Raw genomic sequence first — 15,651 nt, 5'->3', positions numbered from 1 at the left:
TCGAACTTCCACACCTTCAAGGTCAAGGTCAGTCATGGCACCGAAGACCTCATGAAAGATGAATTCCAAAGCGTTCCAAAGCTCTTCACATCAAAGCACAACCAGTTATTGCAAGAGAAAAAGCTCGTCCAGGGTTTCTCAAAGACGCTATGTTCGTTGGGCATGCCGGCGGCTTAAGAAACGCTGACTCAAACCGACTTAAGGTTCAGCTTAAGCTGTCCGCTCTCTGGCGCACGTGTCGCACGCATTTGTGTTCTCCGTATCCGCGTTCGCGCGAACTCTCACGCTCCGCCATATTTGCTTATCATTTCTCATACAATCTTTCTTTCCCTATCTCCCCATGCTCACCGGATCTCGCGGTCTCTCCGGTCCGTTCGGAACGGGCGCGTGCGTACAATCGGAACGTTGGTACTCCCCACCCGCTCGCTGCAGCCATCGATAGTTGACGTTGAGAAGGGGCAGCCGGAGAATGAGCTCGCGAGGCAGGTCGCGGGCTCGCGTACGCGGCCAACAGCGCTGCCGGAGCCGTTCGCGACGGAATCGGTCGGCGACCAGCGGAACAGTAAGAGCGTGAGCAGCGACCGGTTCAGACTAGTGCTTCTGTACGTGCTTCAGCTAACCAGCGTCGGTGCCTCGATCGCGGCCGTTGTACTCATCTGGTACTACATGGGTTGGGAGTTTGGATTGCCGGCGCTGCTGATCACCTTGGCCGCGGTGTTCATCGCCAGCGGCTGGTGGAGATGGTGGTACATCGCGTTTGTGACGGCGCCCCGCGATATCAAGTGAGTCCCCGAAGCGAAGGTCTGCTCGATCCCTTTGAGCGTGGAACGTGAACAAAACAACAAAAAAGCAACATTTGAATTGTTAAACCTGCGTTAACCTTCGCGGGAGGTGACACGGTGCCCAAGCGAACGGTGTGAAGACACAACCGCGGACGAGGTTATGCCCTGCAGAACGTGGACGTAATTTGCGCACAGTTTATTGCTCCAAAACTGAGGTGTTTCGGCAGTTTTGGGCGCTAGTGACGTGTAGAAATTCGACGATCGAGTGCGGCGTCTTGCGACGTCACTGGAAGTGGTTGTGATCGAGTGTGCACACTTGCAGGGCAGGTCTCGAACCCGCAATAGGCAAACGGGCTGTTGTAAGATGTTTATATCATAGCCACAGTGGGTTCATAACCATCGCACCGGGTCGAGTCAACGTTAGCAGTTGAAGCAGGTGGTGTTTGTGCGTTGGCAAATAGCAAAACGTGAGACGCTTTGTCATCTTTTTGTGTTCCATAAAGCAATATAAAGGAAAAAAAAAAACAGACACATCTGCCAACGCAACAGAACCACCGGAAAAGGTTGCTGTAGTTAACCGACTTGCAGCAACAAAATCAACCAGACAGACAGCAACAAACCGCCGTATATTTCCCGTCAAGGTGTAGACATCCAAGCAGGCAACGGACGATCGGTGTGCAAGACTACCGCCCATACGTGGTTAGCTGTCGAAACGCGTCCGTCCGCTTTGAAGGTCATCACCGCTTGGGAAAGTGGCGTGTGTACTAGAAGGTTTTTTTTCTTTCTTTCTTTGCTGCGGTTTTAGGAGGGAGAAATCCGTTGCAGTGGGTCCGATGGTGTCTTCTAGAACGCCACAAAACATGACCGTATTCTGAAGCGTGTTCTCGTTTCTGAATGAGTTGGGTCCGTCTCTTGGGCGGAAACCGGTTTGATCGCTCTCGGTGTTTCTTTCGAACCCTCGATTGCTTACGACCCCCGTGCGGCTTTACGAAACTCGCTCGTTTTTGTGGTGGACGTTATGTAACTTTTTAAGCATCGCAGTAGGCTCACCCGCTGCATCTTGGACGAGCGTGTATCGGAGCGTGTCACACGCTGGAGCTGACAACTGGAAAGGAGAAATTCGTACACGCAACCGGTTTCTGCAAATATTTGTAATGCACCGCGACGGTGCTGAACAACTGAAGCATTTGAGATGATGGATTTTGTACGCCGGAGATGATGCATTGCAGTTGAGACGTAGTTAATGATGATTAAATGAGACATCGTGAATGGTAATAATAGGTTCGGCGATCATTGAAGAATACGATATAGGATAGGCAACTCCATCTCCAGCCTTGAGATGCGGTTCCGAAAGTTTAATATATTCGTGTTCTAAACGTGCATTGTCATTGGCAGAAATTAAAAACCGCCTAAACGTAACTTTATCAGCTAGCGCACACTGTAATCAGAGGGGGTCGTTATCAACGCACCGATAGGGACTTCGTGTGGGGGATTAGCTTTAAATCGGATTTTATGGATGCGGCGTTTATTTTGTTCGCCAAATGTTCAACTACAACATTTGAACGGTTTGTGTTTTTTTGTGGTTTGTTTGTTTGATGGTTAAAACACACATTCCTAATGTCAAGGTTCGATCAAGGTTCAGCCGAATTGAAGCGTCCACTTTAGACCACCCTTCCAAACGCACCGTTTGGGTTTTATATTATCTTATCAAACGAACGTTTTCAGGCACACTAGAACTGTGGTTTAATGAACTAATCGGTGTTGTTTGTTGTGGTTTCATCTGCCAGAGCTCTTACGAGGTACATCAAGCTGCTGGGACTGGTACGGAGGCACGCGAAGAACAACGCTACGATCGGAGACATCTTTGCGGAGTTCGTGTCGAAGCAGCCGGAAAAGGCATGTCTCATATTCGAAGGACGCACCTGGACGTTCCGTGAGGTATGTAGCGCGGTTGGCAATAAAAGAATTGATGAATAATTGCATTGTAGACACCGTAGGACAAAGCAGGTTTGCTACTGACGTCAACAGTGAGTACACGCTGTGTGTGCGCGCTTGTGTCCGTTAATTTGTTTCTCCAACAACAGCAAAAAAGTGCCTTTGAAGAAGTTAATGCTTAAGAAGCTATTTGAGTTGATTTTTTTACTTCTGTATTTAAAGAGTTTGTATGTTTTTTGGACCTCGCCTTATACAACAGGTAAATGACTATTCGAATCGATTGGCCAACGTGTTCCATTCGCACGGCTACAAGCATGGCGATGTGGTGGGTTTGCTGCAGGAGAACCGGCCCGAATTCGTTGCCACCTGGTTGGGGCTGTCGAAGTTGGGCGTGATCGTGCCACTGATCAACCACAATCTGCGCAAGAATGCGCTCATGCACAGTGTGACGGTAGCCAACTGTAACGCACTGATCTACGGTGAAGCGTTGGCAGATGCGGTGGCAGAAATTGCCGACACGCTGCCGTCGGCGGTTGCGCTGTATCAGGTTAACGAGGAGGTCCAGAAACCGGTGCTCGCCAATGCCAAGGACCTGACGACGTTGATGCAGTCCGCATCGAAGGAGCTGCCGGTGAACGGGGTGAAGAAACCGAGCCATCACGATAAGCTGATCTACATCTACACCTCCGGTACGACCGGACTACCGAAGGCGGCCGTCATCACGCATTCCAGGTGGGATATACGACGGAATTCTACGCTTCTTCGTAGGATAAACTCTAATGTTCGGCATCTGAATCGTTGTGAACTTGCGCAGGTACATCTTTATTGCTGCTGCAATCTCTGTGGTAGCTGGATTCCGTGCGGACGATACATTCTACACTCCGTTGCCACTGTACCACACTGCCGGTGGAATGATGAGCATTGGGCAGGCACTGCTGTTCGGTGCGACGGTGGTAACCCGAAAGAAGTTTTCCGCTTCACAATTCTTTACGGACTGTCAGAAGTATAACTGCACGGTAAGTGTGTAGACATCGTCTCGACCTCTCTAAGCGCCGGAAGTTTACTCAAATCTTTCGTTTCGATCGATTCCAGATTGCCCAATACATTGGCGAAATGTGTCGTTACATCTTGGCCACGCCTGCATCGCCAGCTGATAAGGCACACAAAGTGCGGCTGATATTCGGCAATGGGTTGCGTCCCCAAATTTGGCCCCAGTTTGTGGACCGCTTCAACATTCCGCGTGTGGCAGAATTTTACGGCGCTACGGAAGGAAATGCCAACATCGGTAAGTGTGTCCTGTCTAGGTCTCTCTTGCGCTTTACAGAGTGTTTTGTTTCTTTTTAGTAAACATTGACAACACGGTGGGAGCGATCGGGTTCGTATCGCGCATCATACCGGTGGTGTATCCGATATCGATCATTCGCGCCGATCCGGCTACGGGTTACAGTGAACCATTGCGCGGCAAGGACGGTCTCTGCCAGCTGTGCAAACCGAACGAACCGGGACTGTTTATTGGCAAGATCATACCGAACAACCCGTCCCGAGCATTCCTCGGGTACGTCGACAAGGGTGCGACCGAGAAGAAGATCGTGCGCGATATCTTCCGCAAGGGCGATGCGGCCTTCCTGTCCGGCGATTTGCTGGTAGCGGACGAACGGGGCAGTCTGTTCTTCAAGGACCGTACCGGTGACACGTACCGCTGGAAGGGTGAAAACGTGTCGACGAGCGAGGTGGAGGCGGAGGTTAGCAATGCCTGCGGATATCGGGACACGGTGGTGTACGGTGTGGAGGTACCGAATCTGGAGGGCCGTGCCGGAATGGCGGCAATTCTGGATCCCGAGCGGCAGGTCGATTTGGAGCAGTTGGCGCGAACGTTGAAGGATACGCTGCCATCGTACGCTCGGCCACAGTTTGTGCGCTTACTGTCGAAGGTGGACATGACCGGTACGTTTAAGCTGAAAAAGTTAGATCTCCAGTTGGAAGGGTTCGATCCGAACGGTATCGAAGACTCGGTGTACTACCTAACGCCCAAGGGCCAGTACGACCTACTGACGCCGGAAATCTACGAACAGATTAAGCGGGGCGAGGTGCGACTATAGGGTGCGACACGCGTTGTTTGCTTTGTTAATTTACAATTTGTATATTGAAGGCTGTTTTTTCCCCCGCTTAGAACAACTGTGACATTTTTTTCCCATTACAAGTTAACAGACTCGTACAGCAGCGTGACAAGACAAGAAGCTAATGGCGGAATAGGAACTAAAGAGAGCGACAGAGTCAATTTAAGCGGAGTTGATGCGCGGTACTATTTCTGATAGATCTATTTCTTAACGTGGTGACTGAATATGAGAAGATTTTAAAGGATTTAGTTATACTACTACGAGGGACTACCTGAGGGCGTAATGATACAAGACATAAACACTAGCTGTAATACGTGAGACTACAATGACGGTAACAATAAATACAGTATCTACTGAGCAAGGATTTTGTAATTGTTTTGGAAGAAAAAAAAAATAAAACAACGTTAACATGCGGGATCTTGTATACAATCTCGTTCAAGATCCTTCAAAATAAGATGATTTAAATATAGAGTTATACTGTGTTGTTACAATAAACATTTGGAAAATGGTGCTCAACAGTGTGATTCTCTATTGTTTAGTGTTTGATAATGCTTTAGACATCGTTCAGATTTAAGCTACTCGATAGACTACAAAGATGCACCGGTTAGCCTACTTAAAGGCGAGTTGGAGTCCGGAGCCTGCTGTGACTCTGTTGCGCACAAGATAAACCATACAACTTGCTCCGTGGCTCGTGGTTCCATATAAAAAACCCAATCGCCATGGATACTGCTCGTGGATGCTTCGTGCCTATTTGCTACCGGCGGGGGGGATTTGTTAACGTGCGTAAATAGCTTTAATTGGCCGGTGGCATGATCAGGCTTCCTAATCTCGCAAAAGTGACGAGACTGGTCCTGAGACTGAGAGCATGGACTTTTACCTTCACCGTCATCGGAAACATGGTTAAACGATCGCTGAGATACTTTGCGTTTATCGTCGTGTAGCCAGGTGGGGCAGTGCAACGTGATAAGCGGGAACGTGATAATTTAATCTGCTGGATAAACCCAGAATCGTTGGGGGTGTGCGAAGGATTGGACTATAAATGTGGAGGGTCAATTGATTTGGGGTCTGATTTTTGGCTCACAACATCTTCATCACCCTCAGCATGCAGTGGTACGCCGTTACCTTCTTCCTACTGGTGGGACTTATTGCCAATGGTAAGCATACTTCATTCAAGCTTTTGGATGGATTGTATTGATTTTTTTTTGTTACAAAGGTTTTGCCATTGACGACCGCAACTGGCAGCTAGTCCCCGATGGCAATGGAAGACTGCATCTGATTAACACCAATCCTTACGATATTCCCGAATCGGATGGCAACGCTGCGTCCCGGTTTGTCCCCCAGCAGGACACCATCTTCCGCCTGTTTACCCGTGCCAACCCGACCGAGCCACAAATTCTGCAGCTAAACAATCCCGCATCCATTAGCGGATCAAACTTCAACGCGGCCCACCCGACGCGCTTCTCCATTCACGGCTGGAACAACGATGGATCGCACTTCATGAACACACTGTTCCGTGACGCATACTTCCAGCTGGGCGATTTCAATTTGATCACCGTCGATTGGGGTGTGGGTGCGATCAACCCGAACTACATCACCGCCCGTAACTTTGTCGGACCGGTAGGGAACACCGTGTCGCAGCTGATCGATCAGCTGATGTCGACCGCTGGCGCGAACCCGGACAACATCTACATCATCGGGTACAGCCTGGGTGCCCATGTGGCCGGCAGTGCCGGTAAGGCACAGCACGGACGCATCCATTCGATCATTGCCCTGGATCCGGCCGGTCCACTGTTTGCCCTTGGACAGGATGATGCGGTTTCGCCCGCGGATGGCCGTTACGTTGAAACGATTATGACGAATGCCGGTTTGCTCGGTATCAATACGCCGCTCGGCCAGGCCAACTTCTATCCGAACGGTGGACGCACACAGCCGGGTTGTGGGGCCGATATTACCGGCGGCTGTGCGCACGACCGTGCACCGATGTTCTTTGCCGAATCGCTCACCACCAGCACACCGTTCCGTGCGACGCGTTGTGCCGACCATGGACAGATACTGGCGGGTACTTGCACCTCTTCCGGACCCGATGCCAACATGGGCGGTCAACCATCGAACTACGGACGTGGCGTAACGGGAGTGTTCTTCCTCGAAACCAACGAAGCGTCTCCATTTGCGCGGGGTTAGATAAGCAAAAGTTATGATGAATTCGCAAACTTAACGTAACTAAACTACTTTGCCATGCTGGTTATTGTTGAAATTTGATCGTTTTTGTGTGTGTGTGTTTTTTTTTCTTGTTCTCTTCAATAAATCCTACCGCTTACCCATATTGGGTAATAAGCTTTAATTTACCTAGCATTTATTGATTTATTCGAATTCGTATAAACATGAATAATGGCTGTGTGGAACACATGAACAATGAACCTGTTTTGGGCGGGCTAGGCTTGTTTTGTATAAAGCCTTCCTTCTTTCCCCCAGCTGTAGCCTGCGATAACAGTCCTTTCGGGGGCGGGTTAATTCACTTCAAATCGTTATTGCACGCACGTCTTGCACTGTCACTACCATTCAACAATCGCCACAAGCCGAAAATGATTAAATTTTTGCACCGTGTGCTACTCTTTTCTAATGAATCCAAGCTTCATATATATATATACGTATTATAAAAATAATACAAAAGCTAACATATTTTTAAGAAAACGTGCTTAACAAAACAAATCACTCATCAAATCACACGAAAAAATCGCCTCTTCTAATACTATGGCATTGTAAATACTTAGTATCTTTGGAAAGCAAAATCACATACGGTAGTACAACTGTAAGCAATGATAATTGTATAAAAGTTTGCCGTTTTCTTTTGTATAAATATTCGTTTAACTGAGGAATGTCGGTAATATAAGGTTATGAATGTAAACCAATGCATTTAATAAATGCACGTAGATAGCGTTGGAAGTAAACGAAAGCCCGAGAAAACTTTACCAGCTTTGTGCAGAAATCATAGGTATGCGAAATCATTCACTCACATTTCATTTGCGTCAATTGCCCATGCTTTTTTGATTATGTTACTTCTCTTGCACTGTGTGTCCCGTCTGATATACGCTAGAGATTACGCTTTGGTTTGTTTGAGTTTCTTCTTCTGAATTGTCGCTATGGAAGATTCCGATAAATAAGTGAAAATTGTATAGGAGATATGCTAGAGGCGTTGCGTGAAGCGTGTTGTGGACGTATAACCGTCGCACGTCTGCACCATGGGGTGGTAGTATTGTGTGAGGCAGATGTTTTTAGCTAGTAGACATCGGTACCTGGCCCGGTCGGCTACCGAACCAGCTCATCTTCCAGTTCAGCGTGTCCTGCAGCAGTTTCTCTTCCTCGTAGCTAAGCTGCAGCAGTGTAGAGACGGCCTTTATTAAATGTCTTGCTTCAACCTATAACAGGATGGAGGATAATGGACTTTCAGTGCATGAATAGGGACATCATTAACGCAAAACACAGAAAGAAACAAACCTCACGACTAGTTAGAAATTTGATTATCACATGCTTCAGATAGCGGAAGTTCACCTCATCCATCACCACAGGTCCGCTGCTCTTTTCGTTGTGCTTCAGGGTTCCGTTCTCTTTTACAATCGATTTCCCCTCGAAGCTTTTCGATCGTTCCAGCGATCGATCATGGGATGGTGGTTGAACGCCACCCATGTAGTGGGCGACAATGTTATTATTGTTGTTACCATTCTGCTGACCTTTCAGTTCCTCCTGGAGCGTCTTCTTCATATCCACCAGACGTTGATTTAATGTTTTTATTATCTAGAAAAGCAAGAGATTATTAAACGGTGGTTTGACCTTACGAGCAAACATACGTACCTTATTTTTATCGACAAGATCAGCGTTTAGATTGAGATTCGTAGTCATGAGTTCGTCCACCTGTTTTCTCAGCTCATTGACAGTATTTAGGCTAACATTTCGAATACGAATCACCATAAATATACGGAACAATTTTCTCCCAACGTACAAAGTTAATAAAGTATGAATAGTTACCGTTTATCTAGTTCATGCTGCAGCATTATAGCACGATCATGAAGCTCGATCGATTCATCCTTTTCATGTCTCAGTTCTTGGCGCAATATTTCCTCCTGTTGCGACATTTCTGCATTCTTCATCAGGACAGCCATCTTCTCCTGTGTTTCACTGTAAAAGCGCAACAGAAAATCATTAAGAAACGCATTGTCTGACGATTCATTTATGCTGCACTATACTCTTTAAGTTGTTATAAAAATTAAACGTTTTGATGCGTGACGGAGCTTTACCGTTCATTTCAAACTAGAGCAACACGCGCTAGAGAACGGCTAGTTCGCATCGTTATAGATAAGACTAAGCAATGACAAATAGTGTGCTTTCTGATAAAAGCTCGATGATGGAACCGTAGATCCGTTTGAATGTGGAAATATTGAATCAAAAAAATGGAACATTCAGCGATTGAACTTACCTGGCCAGCTGACGATTAAGTTCTCGCGCAGTGTTTTCTAGCTCAGCTACCTGTCCCTGATAGGCACCGGTACTGCGGTCTGCACTCTCCAAACACTCTAGCAGTCGCTTTTCCGAATCGGCCAAGTTCGTGCGCAGGTCGGTACACTCCGTCTGTAGTTGTTCCTGTAAGAGAAAGAAAAAGTAAACGTTTATTTTACGTTTCATAAACCACTTTTACTAAAGTTCAAAAACGTGGCGCCAACGTTCTACGGTAGTTATTCACCTCGCAAGTGGCATTTTGTCAAGGCATGTTGAAAAGTGGTTTGAGAATTGAATTCGGTGTTGAAGCACACGATAACGAAGTGATAAGGGTCGTAATGTGCTGTCAAGAGACCGCGCCCTGCAATACTGTGTGTGGTACCAAAAGCAAACCAATAAATAACTCATAACAAAACATCTGATCTAATAACATTGTACTTTATTGTTAATGTGTAAAATACTGGAGTTCAATCATACCTGATGGAGGTATGGGGGATGGGAAAAGGAAAACAAGGGATCTTAAACGCAATAACGGAAATAGGCTAAAACTTTAAACACTCATGTTTGGCTGCTGGCCGATCAAATTGGGTTCTGTTGTTTTGATGTTTCTCGTTTCGTCACGGCTTGGCCCGTGGCTTATCACACATTTTAACATTGGCACTTGACTGATAAGCTGTTAATACCATTCGCACAACAACTTACGCCACGCAGCTAATAGAGAGGACCGAAAGGAACGATATTGGATCATAGAGAGGGTAAACATCTAACCGGGTTTACTTCACCCTACGAGTGGCCTGCTCAACGATGCTCCTTTGGCGGAAGCTGATCGACGGTGTTTCGAGTTGAAGTTGAACTACTTACTACTTTACTGCTCATGAACGTGACCTCTTCTTCATGCTGCTCACGTGCCTCACGGAGTGCCGAATGTAGTTCATCGATTTCTTCATTCATAAGTTTGATCTGTAAGAACGCATTGAAAGGGTGATGCAATGGGGTGATCTTTGCGGTAGTAAGGATCGTTCAGGCAAACCTTATTGTCACGTTGGGTTACTTCCGATCGTAGCTTCTCGAACTCGAACTCAAGCTGCTTTAGTTTCTCGATTAACTCGTCCTTTACCTTGAGCGCGTTATGCTTTTCGGTGGTTTCTTCTGCAACTTGGCGCGACAATCGGCTTACCTGCGTTTCGAGCGTCATGTTCTGAACGCTCCAGCGTGTCTTAATGTCGGATAGATGCAAATGGGCCACCTCCAGACGTTGCTCCAACAGGTCGCGTTCTTGCAACAAACACTGCACCTTCTCGTCCGTACTGCCACTGTTCGTGCCGAGCGAGACTCGCGTATTTTCCAGCACCAGTACGCGGCTTTTCAGATGCCGGTTCGCTTCCTCAACAGCGGCCAGCTTTGAAATCAGATTGTTTCGCTCGCACTGTGACGAATGGCGCAGATTTTCCAGCTCGTCCTGGGTGTTTTCCAGCATCGGTTCGAGTTCTCGCAGCCGGTTCACCTCCTGCCGAAGGCTCTCGGCTTGCTGTTCCGCATTCTTCTGATGCGCTATTCGATCGATCGCTTCCTGTTCGCGAAATAGCAGCATACTTTTCAGCTTCGATATTTCCTGCTGCTGGCAGTTCTGTATCTTGTCCTGTTCCTCACGCTGCAGGTCCCGCTGCAGCTGGCTTGCCTGTAGTTTAGCCTCGAGTGCACTGTTGGATTGCTTCAGCCGAGCGGTTTCTTCTTCGAGCGAACGCGTCTGCTCCCGGAAGCCACTCAAATGTCCCGCAAGTTCCTGCAGCTCGAGCCGGGTGGCACTTAACTCGGCATCTTTCTGCTCCAGGACGCTGAGCTCATCAATCGAACTGGCGCTGGTGAGTGATTCTGGCCGACTTCGACGAGTACGTGACACGGACAGTGGTGCTACATCGTTGCCAGTTTCTTCGCGAATTTTATTCTTTAATGACGTAAACATGATGTGGATCTGTGCGTCTCCGGCTTGACACTTGCACTACTTCCTAGCGTACAGAGTTCAAACTGTGTTGGTACAGTATTACGAAACTCCGGTTTTCGTTCGATTTCACTGTCGTTGCATTGCCGACCTCGTTGCAGGTTGTTTCGGAGACCCCCTTTATCGGGGGCGCAATGTTCTGAAGGGAAAGGGCGTCACACTGTTCGTTTACGATTCAGCGTGTACAATCGACGCGATTGTAACAAGTTCCTTGGGGTCGCGATAAGCGCACACCAACCTTCTCCGTGTGTCGTATGAATGTTACTATTTTAATCGACGCTACCTCCGTTTTACTCGTCTGCTTGCTTCTTCCAGGCTTGTTTGTGCACCTGTTTGCCACTTCACGTACGATTTGTTTCTGGCATCGGGTGATTTCCGCGCTTCGCTGGTCCGATATCCGCTCGGTACAACTACATATGCAACCGGATGTGTATATGCGCGACCTCACCGGGTTTTTATCAATCGTGGCGTTTTCCACGGGTTTCAAAAATAATGGCACACGGTGGTGGGAAAGTGGTATCCATTTAGTTGCAGTACCTTTTTTTTATATCGGAATTGGTGAAACAGCAACTCGTAACGGGGTGGTGACGGGTGGTGCAGACTTTTTGACTAGAAATGTTATCACAAAATGCGGTTCTTTCTGGAGGTGTTTGCCCCTTTGTTCTAAATGATTGTGCAATGTAGACGAGTCGGATTCACTTCACATCACACGCCCGGCCAGTACGCCTTCCGAAAAACACCCTCCCACCCAGTTCGTAATGTGTGTTATGCCGAGTTTCTGACTGTGGCAAAAGGACGAAAACACTGCCTTTTCCATAATATTTGGAAACCTAATGTTTAGGAGGGGAGGTTGGCTCAGATAGACTGGTTTTGAAAGTACAGTGACAAAGAAGTTTGACAGTGACAAGTGGTAGAAAAGTTAGGCTGTTTTAGAGCAAGAATTCAATAAACTATGCAAGAAAATTACAGTTTTTTGGTTGGGATTTATATACTAAAGCATTGGCCCTTCGAAGATAAAAAGAACATCTCATAGAACAGTTTTTTACGTTCTTTTGTCACATTGTTGTCAGCATGGACCAACCTGTTGAAAAGCGAAATGAAAAATGTCATCATGTGTAAGAAACATTTCATTGTTCAAATTGAAATATTTCATGTAATGGCGCCACACGTTTCTTGTAAAGTTGGTTCTTAACACGTTCAGCGCCGCATCACCCAAATTTAGGTGATGTATCACCCAAAAATGGGTCATACAAAAAGGCAAGTAAGCTTTGACAGCGGCCCCACGGTAACACGGCGTTGAACGTGTTTAAACCCGTGCCGAACGTATTGCATTCAGTGGCGGATGAGGCCCGAAGGGACTAAAACGTGAACGATCTGCCGGGAAAAGAAATACCGTGGAACTGCGGCTCCCTCATCATGAGGCAAGGTGGAAAGTTAGGTGGAAGGAAGCTCCTCCACAGGCTAACTTCAAATAGGTCAGGCCGGGCGGGTGGGTGCTCTTGTCCCTGTTTGACAGTTGATCAGCTACTAGCTGTTCATTTTTTCATTTTACTACACATTAGTTTAAGAACTAGCTAAAATAGGCACGTGCAAAGTAGGTTACCAGCACTACTGTCAGTTGCATTAAGGACCTTATCGGGATCTTATCGGACAGTCCAAAAAAGGATGGTTTTGGACAGCCCGATAAGAGATGTTATTCGGCTTCTATCGGCAGTTCGAAAATTGATCTTATCGCGATCCTATCGGGCAGCTCAATGAGGGATGCTAATGGGCTCTTTTCAGGAGCCCGACAAGGGATGTTATCGGGCTGTTATCGGACTCCTATCGGCCAGCGTTATAACAAGAGATGTTATTGATATCTAAATTGGTCGAAATGCAGTTGTAAAACGTGAACATAATTGCTGAAAAAAAAAATCCAATGTAATATTCGAAATAGTCTTCATTGCGATGCCGACTGCGGAGTCAAAGCTAGTGCATCAGATTCGACAAAGGATTTTCAGAGACGCGTGATGTATCTACCATGCTACTGCCAACCAACACTGGTATTATTGACTTGATCCACATTATAATGTCCCTTTCGTTTTCAATACAATTGCAAAAGGTGTCAAATCCTTCGTAATAACGCTTTCCAGATCAGTGTATCCAGCGCACACGTTAAGGGACAACAACAAGAAAGAAAAAGAGTCAATTATGCGATTTCAATAAACCATCGAACGTCTGTGACCGGTTACTCCCTGCGTTGTCGGCAGCACCAGAAGCGAGCTACATCGTTTGTTATCCAATCGAAACATAAACGGTGGCTGTGTATTTATTTACATTTTTTATAAAGCACCGACTCCCTGCAGACAAGGATTATGTTGCTTGAGTTGGTACGCGCGCTTGCGAAAAGGGAAGCCCAGTTTCTTGTGTAGCTATGTGCGTGTGTATCTGTGTTGTTGGTTGTTTTTTTATATTTCAATTCCCAAACCATTTTCCAATCGCCCAATGCCGATAAACGGTAGCACTTTTTCGCTTACGGCTGTTGATCACTTGCAGCGTTAAAGTCAGCACGGGATCTGCGAAAGCGCCTCTCGTACGAGAGGGGACCGCCTGTTTCGGGTATGTGTATACACACACGCGCGCACACCAACAACCACTCACACACAAACACACATCCGGACCGAATCGTGACCATCGACAAGCATCCCAACAGCAGGCAGCTGGCTGTTCATCTGGCGAGCGAGTGGAATAAGCGCAGGTGCGTGCAATGACTGCCAATGTCGAATCGAATAAAAACAATCACTTTGCAATTCTAATCGCTGTGGGAAAAGTTTGATAAAAGAAGGCACACGTACACGCTGGTGGGCGGGTGAGTTTGTTTACAGACTTGTCCAGCTGATTATTTTTCGTGCACTTCCACTAACGTGCTCTACCGCCCCATCACCGTTACGCGCAAGTTAATAAATACGTAATTAAGGTTTACATAAATATCTTGTGAAGAGGCACACCGTCTGGCGAGTGTAGGAAGTGTCGCGTAAGTAGCGCCATACAAAAGCGTAACTTAAGTACAGCGAACGGTACGCTCAGCGAACCGCTGTCATCGAGTTGTCAAGGATCAGGCGTCTCCATGGTCCACGGGAGACAACGAGAAGTCAAAAATGGAACAATGCGAAATGCTACGAACGAACGGACCCGAAGCATACTTCGAAGCGTGTAAATATTGTGTCTATTATTCCACGCCGAAAAACCGCTAATTACTCGGCTTTTAGTCAGCTTTTTCACGCCTCGCTTTGTTTAGAGACTTGAAGGTAATTTTTTGTGTTCTTCGGGATTTCAGGACAACCGAGCACAAAAAAAAGAGAGAAGTTCATTTCGAGATCTTGGCCACCGTTGGTCGGATGCCCTCCGTGTCGTGTCCGTTTGTTACCTCCCTACGGTGCATTCCACCAACACGCTTGCTGATTGCTTCATTATTCCATGACCAGGGTTTTGTTATGTGAAAATAGCCCAGCTCCATAGGTTTTTTTTGTTGTTGGGTGTTTCACCACCAACGGCAATGGCAGGCGCAAACAAAAACGATTACTCATTTTGGGTTTCAAGCGCCCTTAAATTTGGTCCCACGTGGTACACGCGAGAGGGAAACCGTGGGCGGAAGTGCACGACCGGAAGCTCCGGGGCGTACCACGCTTGTTGTTTTTACCCGGGGAAGTTTTTGTTTTGAAGTTTGCTTTCGGTTAGTTGCAGTTTCCGTTTCGAATCGCTTCACATTTGCGGTCGGCTGTTGCAGACCTTGGAGAGTTTGTGAGAAGATTTAAGGTGCTGTTTTTGCGTCCGTCCTTCGGATGGCTTGGTCTTTTCTTGGGATGTGTTGTGGGAGCACCCTGCCAATGGACGGCGGGGAGAGGCCGGGATGCAGGGGGTTTTGTTTTCGTGCGAGTTTTGTTGGCCTTTTTACTTTGGGTTGATGTTGATGAAGGCCTTAATGTCCAGATGAAGAGGTTCTCACTGAAAGGATGAACTGGGGAGGTTTTTCAAAAATGGGTTTCAACATAATCATTGCTCAAGCAAATGAGAAGATTGTGATAAAACGCATAGCAGGCAGGTGATCATTTCACGTCATCCGTTAGGCCTGGTTTTTTGATGAGATGTCGTAATTACAAAACCAAAAACGCATTTAATTGGTTTCTCGTTAGTGCGAGTTTTAGCATACAATGATCATTTGTTGATTTTAATGGGAAACTAATGATTTTTTTTGTAATCATGGTGTTTTTTTTAATGCTTAACGACTATAAATTAATAAACCTAGTTAATTGAGTAACTGCATTCCGTTGTAGGTCAGCACCGACAA

At 46.9% G+C, this 15,651-nt stretch overlaps 3 protein-coding genes across 3 annotated transcripts; 2 read left to right on the top strand and 1 right to left on the bottom strand.

The window, feature by feature from the left end:
* Positions 1-633: 633 nt before the first annotated feature.
* LOC128304315 (long-chain fatty acid transport protein 4) lies at positions 634-5,245 on the top strand. Its single transcript, XM_053041491.1, has 6 exons — positions 634-782; positions 2,570-2,720; positions 2,977-3,449; positions 3,532-3,733; positions 3,810-4,002; positions 4,062-5,245. Exons 1-6 carry the CDS (start codon positions 667-669, stop codon positions 4,814-4,816), a joined length of 1,890 nt encoding a protein of 629 aa, XP_052897451.1. The 5' UTR covers positions 634-666; the 3' UTR covers positions 4,817-5,245.
* A 691-nt stretch (positions 5,246-5,936) lies between these two features.
* Positions 5,937-7,015, top strand: LOC128304331 (lipase member H-like). The gene is made up of 2 exons (XM_053041513.1): positions 5,937-5,988; positions 6,048-7,015. The coding sequence occupies exons 1-2, from the start codon at positions 5,937-5,939 to the stop codon at positions 7,013-7,015; spliced, it is 1,020 nt and encodes a 339-aa protein (XP_052897473.1).
* A 170-nt stretch (positions 7,016-7,185) lies between these two features.
* Positions 7,186-12,098, bottom strand: LOC128304322 (golgin subfamily A member 1). Its single transcript, XM_053041502.1, has 7 exons — positions 10,356-12,098; positions 10,187-10,285; positions 9,306-9,469; positions 8,858-9,007; positions 8,684-8,774; positions 8,330-8,626; positions 7,186-8,250 (listed from the first exon to the last, which is right to left on the bottom strand). Exons 1-7 carry the CDS (start codon positions 11,286-11,288, stop codon positions 8,107-8,109), a joined length of 1,878 nt encoding a protein of 625 aa, XP_052897462.1. The 5' UTR covers positions 11,289-12,098; the 3' UTR covers positions 7,186-8,106.
* Positions 12,099-15,651: the final 3,553 nt, after the last annotated feature.

Source organism: Anopheles moucheti, chromosome 2, assembly GCF_943734755.1.
Source record: "Anopheles moucheti chromosome 2, idAnoMoucSN_F20_07, whole genome shotgun sequence".
NCBI lineage: Eukaryota > Metazoa > Arthropoda > Insecta > Diptera > Culicidae > Anopheles > Anopheles moucheti.
Note: the sequence above shows the minus strand (reverse complement) of the source record. Positions and strands in the feature narration are given on the sequence as shown.

Bases quoted from the DNA above. Each gene is read 5' to 3' on its own strand.
- LOC128304331 (XM_053041513.1), top strand. From the start codon at position 5,937: ATGCAGTGGTACGCCGTTACCTTCTTCCTACTGGTGGGACTTATTGCC. The intron at 5,989-6,047 runs GTAAGCATACTT...TTTGTTACAAAG, and splicing joins GGTGGGACTTATTGCCAATG to GTTTTGCCATTGACGACCGC.
- LOC128304315 (XM_053041491.1), top strand. From the start codon at position 667: ATGGGTTGGGAGTTTGGATTGCCGGCGCTGCTGATCACCTTGGCCGCG. The intron at 783-2,569 runs GTGAGTCCCCGA...TTCATCTGCCAG, and splicing joins ACGGCGCCCCGCGATATCAA to AGCTCTTACGAGGTACATCA. The intron at 3,734-3,809 runs GTAAGTGTGTAG...GATCGATTCCAG, and splicing joins GTCAGAAGTATAACTGCACG to ATTGCCCAATACATTGGCGA.
- LOC128304322 (XM_053041502.1), bottom strand. From the start codon at position 11,288: ATGTTTACGTCATTAAAGAATAAAATTCGCGAAGAAACTGGCAACGAT. The intron at 9,008-9,305 runs GTAAGTTCAATC...GCGCTTTTACAG, and splicing joins CTTAATCGTCAGCTGGCCAG to TGAAACACAGGAGAAGATGG. The intron at 8,627-8,683 runs GTACGTATGTTT...TTGCTTTTCTAG, and splicing joins ATCTTGTCGATAAAAATAAG to ATAATAAAAACATTAAATCA.